Raw genomic sequence first — 9742 nt, forward strand, 5'->3', positions numbered from 1 at the left:
ATATATATATATATATATATATATATATATATATATATATATATAAAAGACACACATATATACCGAGTATTTGAGAAAGAAAAAAAAGAGAATTCATACAAAGAAATTGTGTAAGGAAAAGCTTTGCTTGTAAAGCGACTTCGTGTAGAACCATTGAAAAGAATACTTCGTCTAATCGTACAGACGACCTCGCATTGAAACAACTTCTTTGTCAGACAACTCCATTCTGACCACAATTTCAACTATAAATGTACATTCAGCAATAACCGCAACCTTACATTTCTTCTATTTCAGTTTAAAGAAAAAAATATACAAAGTGTCTCTAATTTTGTAAAATTTATTTTTTACTCTCGTATATGCAGTAATAGGTTTCTTTACTTTTTACTGCTGAACTAATACAAACAAAAAGTATCTTCTATCAGATAATACACCAGTTTTTCTTTTTGTAATGATTAACTTTTTCATAAAGCAAAAATGAGCATTTGACAAAATAGGTTGTAAAACTAACACAGACCATAATTATTTTTCAAAACCGGTTCAAATTTCAATCTTTAAGAATGAAATTCACTTTAAAGATTTAGAGAGTAACTATATATGTATATGTAATCTATTATATTGCGTGCGATATAATAAATTAATGCATAATACAACATGTAATTAATGATATTTAATATCAAAACTCGATTTATTTTCATGTTTACAATATTGTTTCCGTTAGAATCTCATTAGATTCCGATTGTGTTCGTTTTCAATGATAAGATATTCTCAAAGGAATTCCCACGGGATAATATGGCTAATTTGTTCAGTAATTGTTCGGAAATTCGCTTGACGTTAGCTGATGAAGATTATCGCGCATAAATCCATACGTGATGCATGTCGGCGAATGCAACTGCTATCGCTCTGCATAACTACGTAAGCCGGTGAATTGCGTTAATTCGCGTTACGATAGAACGTTGAAATCCATTTAAAAAAATATGTCATGAATTCTTTATCAATGTTTCTATCATATTAATCGTTTTCTTTTCGCTGCGCTTACGCAAGCATTTCCGAGAAAGATGATTATATTGTAATATACAAAAATTGATCGATCACGTTAAAAGAATCAAAAAGCAATTTCATTTCAAATATGGAAATAGTTTATTAAAAGAACACAAAGGGCAAAGAGAGGATATTTTATTTATATCTATTGTACGTCACATTAAATTTTTATTCCTAATTTATTTCTCTAATTTAATATTAGATATTTATCCTAATTTATTTCTCTAATATTTAATATTAGATATTTATCTTAATTGTATTGTGTTGAATTTCTAAGCTCCAATTTTCCTACTTCTAATATTTTTAATATTTTTTCCTGTTTTTTAAATTTTCTTCCACCGTGCGTAAAGTCTTAAGTCAAAAAGACGAAGAAGGCACATAATAAAGCATAAGCAGTAAACGAATCGGCCAATTACAGAAGATAAAAGGCAAAAACTTTGCGTTTTCTATCGTGTGATTGGTCAATTCGCTTACCGTTTACATCATATTTAGCATTGTTAATTTAGCAGAATTTTTATTAGATTTGGAAGTTTTTCTTTTACCGGAAGATTTTTTTGGAGATACAAAAAGTTTAAGAGAATTTCTGGATGATTTCTGGAAAGAAAAATACAAAAAATAGTCTGAATTATAGCTAAAATATTGAAAAAAATCGCAATATAGATCACAATATGAGGGAACTTTTGAATAGACTTGGCAACAGTGGACTCTATTGCCTTAGGGCTTAAGCACAAGATGGCTGTAACCGAGTCGTGGAACGTTAATTGTAGTCGTAGGTCGACACGTAATTTTAGCATACATATAGTTACGTTAGGGGGGCTTATTACAGTTCTTTAGACGAAGTGAAAATTACAAAAATGAGCAACTCGCTAGGTGTTAATCAATGAAGTTATAAATATTCTAATAAATTCGATCACTTTTGTAATTTTCACCGGTTTATTTTTTTATTCTTATACTAGATTTACATTAGAATTTCTTTCTCGTTTTCGTCAAATATCAAATATATACATATCTCACCTAGGTTCCAATATATACTAATTTAGCTATAGAAAAAAGAAATCTATCGTGTGTTGATCTACGATTCACGTGACTTGTCGGTTACAGATCTCTTTGTGCTTAGAATCTTTATGTTTTTCTGCGTCATGGACTTTATTGTTAGTAGAATTCGGTCACACATAGTGTGAATGATTTAATATAATGTGAATCTCACATTATACTAAATCAGTACACATTATACTAAATCACATTAAAAAGGTTATTATTTATATTAAATATTTAAATGCATTGATATAACTTTGAATGAAATAATACTATTATAAAATATATCTATAAAATTGATTTACTGTTGAAATAATACGTGAATATTCTTAAATAACGTTCAACAATCATTATTGAGTATTTAATCGTTTAAAATATTTATACGCTTCTACATTAATTTTGTTGACTTTATATAGTAGGTCTAGTATAATGCAAGTAAATTCGCTATTTCGTAAGTCTCCACTCGATCGTTTTGACAGATCATGAAAAATATATTCGTAAAGCGTGACTTGCCAAATTGTGACGATGCCGAATAAATAGTGGCGATCTCGAATCCTCTCTATATTGCTATTTCTCTCTCCCTCGGTGACCTTCGGTGTTACGAAATAAAGCGCAATTCATGCGAAACAGAAGTACGAAACGGTATCACACGTCGAAGATAGGAATTTCCAAATTATATAATTCGTTTTCGGGACTCTCTCGTGTGTTTCGATCATAAAAACGTGTAGCTTTGTCACGGCCGAATTTCGACCGTTACTTTCAGAGAGAAAAAAGGGCAGCTATAACTAGAACGATCACCCGGCGTTGTTCATGTCGTTAGTTTGTCCCGATTTTATTGAACAAAATATCAATTCCATTGAGAAATTGTATGACGAATGGCGATTTAGAAAATTCGGAATAATGATGATTACCTTGAAAGAGCTTCCTCAAAGAAGACTGAACCGCCAAAGATGAAAGAAAGACGAGGAGAGAACGGAAATTCGCCGGCGACCGGTCTCTGAATGAAGTCACTGAGGACCTTTTGATATCGACCGCTGCATATATACACGAAAAAGTCGAGCAGTGTGGCAATCATCGCGACATCTAGCGGTGCTATCATACAGTACGTGGAAACAAAGGAATCGTTCTACTTGCACTTCGTGCACTCGAACGGTACACTTCCTCTTTGATTTTTCTCTCCGAATATGGGCATTCAAATCGATTCAAGTGCATAAAAACCGCTAAAAAGTGTAAATAAAATGTAAATTTTTTTTATTAAAATTCTTTAAGATTTTTATATAACATTAATCCATCCTATCTATATGGCGTATCTTAAATTTATCTTTTGCTGTACTGTAGATTGCACCAAAACTTTTCTTTGCGCCTTATCAAATAAATATAAATCTAATCTATTTCTCTTTGAGTGCTAAAAAGTACCGGTCACAGAAAGGTTGCAACACTTTTTTTTCGGAATGCAGCCTACTCGCCAAGCGATTGATTTTTATTTGTAGATCCATGAATGAGAACCAATCGCTCGGTGAGCAAGCTGCATTTCGAAATCCATCGAAAATAAAGTGCTGCAATCTTTCTGTGACCGGTTGTACACTATTCATAGTTCAGTTACAAAAAATGGATCTTTTGGCTGCGTTCATTATATCCACGTACTAAAAATTTATAGTAATGTAATATAGATTTTCAGTACTTGCAGTGAATAATGAACGCACTCTTTCAAGAAACACATCCTTAGGACGTCATTTAAATGTCTTAAGAATGTTTCTTGGAGATGTGTCCTATATATTTTTTTATGTACTTAAAATGAAATAGATTTTTAAAAATTATTAAACTTAAAAATTATTTAACTTAACTATTAAAAATAAGAGTTCTTATTTTTAATTATTATTTCGAAAAAAAATATAGGAATCTGGACAATTTTATTCTGAGAAAAAACCTCAGGTCAATCTTCTTTCATTTGACGTATGAAATGCAGAAACAGCATTGATTCCATAGATTACGATCCACTTGATTCTATGAAGCATTTTTTGATTGGTCAAAATTCTTTCTTCTGATTGGTCAAAAGCTTTGAAGCATCTGTAGCGCCAAGTTGGACTGTACCCTAGAAACCAAAGGAGAACGAGTTTTCTGAAGTTAACAGCACTGATATTTACATACTTACCGGGCAGATGACAGTACAGATACATATTGGAGCATCTCGTAATTTTTACTCCGAATTTACTCAATTACAGCCAGATTGTATCAGATTTCAGTTCAATTCACGTGCTCGTGGATTGATTAGCATCTTTATATCGGTATTGTTTGAAGAAAATTATATTTATCACGTATGATTAATGACAGCTAACCTCTCGGTAGACGCTACAGTTGTCGAAAAGTTATCATTTCAAGGTAAGTTCATTTGTCGTTCTTCACTCAATTTCACTCAATTTGTTTTGAATATGTATATTTTTTAAAGATATATGTAAACGAATATTTAAATTGCCAAATATCCTTTCTTTTCTTCTTTTTCTCCTTATACAAGATAAATGTCTCTCCGTAGTGATCCGCTATGATCATTTTGCACAAGAAAATATTTAGGTTCCATTTCTTATAAATGTAAGATTAACTTTAATCTCAGTTTAATTCACTCTTTTCACTCAATTCTTAGAATTAGAAGAAGATAAAGAGTAAATTTAAGAATGCTTTTCTTTATTTTTTTTTAATTCCAAGAATTAAAAAAGAATATAAAGAATATAAAGAGTGAATTGAACCAAAATTAAAGTTATTCTTATATTGGTGGAACCAGATCTTAGAGAATGAAAAGAAGCACAATAAAAATAATAACAATAAATAATATTAGAGTGATAATAATAATAAATAAGAGAGAAGAGAGTCGGGTATGAATAAATCGCCGTCTCGTAAACATAATGTGTCATACGTGCTAATTATTTCAGCGTTATTTGTCTTTAATAACAACAATTTGTATAAATAATACATCTTTTGCGTTATGCCACGACATCGAAGGAACGATGCTATAGCGAATGTGTTTCTACGCGCGATTTCGCGGCGCCGTCACGTCGCCGCGGATCCCGAGCGGGATACACAATTCCGATATATAAATAACACGCGAATATATCTGCGTGTGCGTTATACCTCTTATTTGTAAGAATGATAATATACTTTTTGGCACTTACTAGTAATTAATCGAAACCTAGTGAGGGGGGAGGGTGTGAGGGAGGAATTTTTATTTATTTATTAAACATTAGACGAATGCGTTAGGCTCGATTTTTCGCGAGAGAGAGATCCCTCAGCAATTCCTTTCTCTCCTCCGTTTTTTTTCCCCGAACTCCGCCTTAAGATCGTTTCCGAAGCGAATCTACATTATGTATGTAAGGAGAGCCGATCTCTTTCTCGCTAGAGAATGTCCGGGATAGTTCAGTACGTGGTGGTGCGGGGAGATCTTGCGAGGACGATGGGATGGCCGTTGGGCGCCGTGATTGCCCAAGCGTGTCACGCGTGCACCGCCGTTATCCATCTCTCTTACAATGACGCCCACACGCAGACCTACCTCGCGGATTTAGACAACATGCACAAGGTGGTCCTCGAAGTAAGTATTGACTTTCGCGAGGGAAGTTCGCGAGCCGTTAATCCGCGCGCGTTTAATCGCGGGACGTTTGTTCCGCGATGTATTTGCAGAGAGAGAATTATAACTTTGACGCATTATAGGTCTGTTCTTTGTGACTAAACTTGTGAGCGTATCAAAGATTTTTTTTTGAGGAGATTAGCAATTCTGTCATAAATAGCAATTTTTTTATGTTAATGAATTATTTTTTGGATATTTTATAGTTTAGAATGTCTCTTTTTTGTTCTTGATTTTAAATGAAAATTTTAAATGAAAAATATACATTGAGAGAAAAGTGTTTGGTATTTGTGATTATAATCGCATGGTAAAATAATTATAATTAGGAACTCCTTCTTTTTATTAGTGTTATAATAATAGTTAGTAATAATAATTATATATGTGAAAAATTAAACTATAAATTATGATAATTTCAAACATTAATACAATAAAATATCACGATCTATGTAAATAGTAAATAAAATAAACATTTTTATGCAATTAATTATTTATATCCTTTATTCACTTATTATTTATGTGATAATAATAACTAAAAGTATGTTGAGAAAAATTAAAGATTTTCAAGTAGCGTATTATAAATAAAATTAAATATATTTACATAAATATATAATTGTCCCAAAAAATATAAATTATAGTTAAATTATGATAATTGCAACCTTTTTTTCTCTCAGTGTAGTGAAACAAAAATTTCATGGAGAAGAGATTTAACTCTCCAAACCCTCCCCTAGGTATTTAAAATAAAATAGATATATATTTGTAGCAAAAGGGAGAAAGAAAATTTTAATACAATACAGCGACAAAGAACAGACCTTATCTGTTATTTCGTAAAATATTTTGAATGTTGTAAGAATGCCCAAACGAATCATTCTCGAATAAAATTATGAAATCACGAGTATGAATAATAGGCTGCCGATGAAGCCGGTCTGCAGATACTGTGCGCAAAATTGAAGGAGGACAACATTCAACACAAGCTATGGATAGAACAGCCCGAGAACATCGCGACGTGTCTGGTAACGAAGCCCTATCCTAAAGACAAAGTGCAGTCGTATTTTAAAAAGTACAAATTACTCAAAATGTGACGGATGTAAATGGCAATAAATACCGCAATAAATTACGATAAAAACGTCCCTTGAGTTACTTTCTACGTTACACTGAATCCAAATTAATCCTCCTCCCGACATTGCTTTCGAAAGATTCTAGAAGAAAGGTTTCTGAAAATTTTTATTTCAGACCAAAAATACCCGAATGTAATAACCGAAAGATTCAATCCTGAGAGGTTCTATAAACGAAATACGATTCTCCGGCGCTCGCGTGAAATAAATACTAACTTCGGAGAAGAATGTCATTTATATTTTATTCTAGCGGGAAGAAGATCAATGCGCCGGAGATAAGCCGTGCTCTACACACGTGGCTCGAACGTAGCTTCTGAACGTCAATATTGCAACGGGCAACACCTCGGCTCTATCGTTTTTATCTTCTTCATTTCTCTTTTTTTTTTCCCAGAAGCGATATTGTCCCGTATGGAAAATATTTACGCTTGGAGGACTACAAACGTCCGAAGAGATAGAAAAAAAAGAGAACACACATAGTTGTGTGAGATGCCGCGACGATCCGATATTTCTGACATTGAGAAGATTTACGCTCATTGGTTTATTCCACGATACCTTGCGAGTTTAACAATGCGTGTGTACAACCCCTTCTCTTTCCTTGCATTACACATGATACTAGCGTTAGATTACGATTCTAATCTAGACGAGAGTAACGCAGGATCGCGCGGCACTAATCAACTAGTCGTATCAAAAAGCGCCTCGTTGTGCGAGTCTATGGTTGCTTTACGATAAAAGTGCGGCGAAATTCGTCTCTTCATTGGTATGGATCGGCGTATGATATAAGAATACGAGATATTTCATTTCCGAGATACGAAGTCGATGTCATCAATCAGAAAATTAGCCCAAAAATGTTATAAGCCAATATAGAATCCATTAGAAATTTATCATTAATAATAAATTCGCCATTATGTGCAATAAAATCTTGTATTCTTACATCATGGATCGGTATACGTCTCTCCCGTAGGATTAGCTAAAGAGCAACCTGAATCGCATGCAATTTTTGTAATGAAATGCAATTTTTTAATTCTCGATTATAGCAATAAGTCATTTGAACTCGAAGCGATAATTTTAGATGATTGATATCTGTACAATTAATATTGAGATTCTGAATTGTAGGTAACGAAAACTTTGAACCTTTTTCTATCAATCGCTATAAAGCGGAGATTCACTTCAAATACGCTTTAGAACTTCAGGTTTTTTCATATATAATTTTTTCTCACACTGAAAAAAATACTAATTTTAATAAATATTTGCTTGAATAGTTCTAAATAAATATTTACTAAACGTAAACACATATTTATTTAATACAAAAATTTGATACATTAGTTTAACTATTATTTTTTATTGGATGAATATTTATTTACTGTAAGTAAATATTTACTTAGTATAGTCAAAGAAATATGTATTAAGATTTAGTGAAATTTTTTCAGTGTAGCTGTACTTAAAGGAACTTTGAAGATATCTGTATGAATATAATCTCCTACTTCGGACGAGAATTTTCAAGCAAAGTGCAAGACAAAAAAAGGGAATAGATTCGAAATGCGTTTCAGGCCACGGCCTAAGAGCTAATCCATCGATACATTGCGATCTTTTCCACTTCTTTGCTCGTGTCTCATCGTCCTAGCTGCGTTCAAATTCGCAAAGTGTCGCTGCAAGATTCGCACGGAGAACGTTCGAGTTGCATGATAGGCGAACGCGCATCTTCTTCCCCATCTCGTACCATCACGCTCATCCGCAAGATGCGTCCTTCGCGCACTTCACTGCGATTCTTCCTGGATTATTCCTCGTTCATTTGCTCCAAAATATTTCCGTCAATCCTGTCGCGACGTTCGTCCATGCAAAGATCATCGTGAATTCACCCGGAAGACTTCTCCCTGTCCTTCCTCGCATACAGAACCGGAAGTATCGATCATGGATCCATCACCGTATACCTTTATATGTGTGCACATGTTATGTGTGACGTTTACGGGCAAACCGTATCAGCCGACGATAGGACTATCATCGTTGTCGTGATACGACCGTAGATTCGCAGTAAGCTCTAATTACTTATGTACACGCACTGCGGACGCTAGACACTGTAAGTACACATATTTACAACACTCTCGATGGCAAGATGATTATTTTGGCGTATATATAATATGTATATATATATATATATATATATTTATTTTTTTTTTTCTTTCGTATCGCGATCGTAACGAGACGGAGGCGGGAACGGAAGGATATACAGAAGTCCTTATGAAAAAAAATGCGCTATTGTCCTTGCAACATCACTGCCGCTCGTTCTCTTTCTCCTCCCCATCCTCCTCTTCCTCCTCTAGCCATTGGCGCAGGATGTTGCTCCTTGGCTGCAAAACAAAAGGGATAGGTGTCACTGATCATTTATCTTTAAATAGAATTGATGTTCTTCGCATAAGCAAGCTCGAGATCATTTATTCCCGATGGAATCGTCTCGACGCATCCATTGGGCACAAGACAGAAGCTGCACTAGATTTCTAGAAATCTTTTCGAGAATTTGTCAGATTAATTAATTTTGAGATGTATAGATCAATGGATGAGAAAAACAAGTGCACAAGTAAATAGATAATTATACGTGCAGATAGATAAGAAATAAATTAAAAAAGACATTTATCTTGGATAGGATGCTTAACTTTTATTGTTAATTACACATGATTGAGTCATATGTTCTAGCACATTTCTTTTTTTCGAAATACTAGTATCAAGTTATTAGTTACAATTATTTATATACAATTTTTAAAAATATACAAATACAAATACTTTCTAAAGATGTTAAAATTTATCACTTAATATATATATATATATATATATATATATATATATATATATATAGAGTAGTATACAGAGTACTATACGTAACGTACGTTACCTTTTACCTTAGTAGTAAGTAAAATTAATTACGTACTACGACCAACTAACTTAATTAATAGTA

General features: G+C 33.1%; 2 protein-coding genes across 2 annotated transcripts in view; one reads left to right on the forward strand and one right to left on the reverse strand.

Moving 5' to 3' along the window:
- Positions 1-5464: 5464 nt before the first annotated feature.
- LOC105621997 (putative peptidyl-tRNA hydrolase PTRHD1) lies at positions 5465-6762 on the forward strand. The gene is made up of 2 exons (XM_012203429.1): positions 5465-5650; positions 6589-6762. Exons 1-2 carry the CDS (start codon positions 5465-5467, stop codon positions 6760-6762), a joined length of 360 nt encoding a protein of 119 aa, XP_012058819.1.
- Positions 6763-8956: 2194 nt separating this feature from the next.
- LOC105622078 (collagen alpha chain CG42342) overlaps positions 8957-9742 on the reverse strand; it is a 55862-nt gene continuing 55076 nt past the window's right edge. The window contains exon 24 of the mRNA XM_012203512.1: positions 8957-9140. The gene's annotated coding sequence lies outside the window, so the exon portion shown is untranslated. The remainder of the gene's footprint in view (positions 9141-9742) is intronic.

This window comes from Atta cephalotes (genome assembly GCF_000143395.1).
Source record: "Atta cephalotes unplaced genomic scaffold scaffold00039, whole genome shotgun sequence".
NCBI classification, from domain to species: Eukaryota; Metazoa; Arthropoda; class Insecta; order Hymenoptera; family Formicidae; genus Atta; species Atta cephalotes.

Coding starts and splice junctions, on each gene's coding strand:
- LOC105621997 (XM_012203429.1), top strand. CDS start 5,465: ATGTCCGGGATAGTTCAGTACGTGGTGGTGCGGGGAGATCTTGCGAGG. Junction 5,651..6,588: donor TGCACAAGGTGGTCCTCGAA/GTAAGTATTGAC, acceptor TATGAATAATAG/GCTGCCGATGAAGCCGGTCT.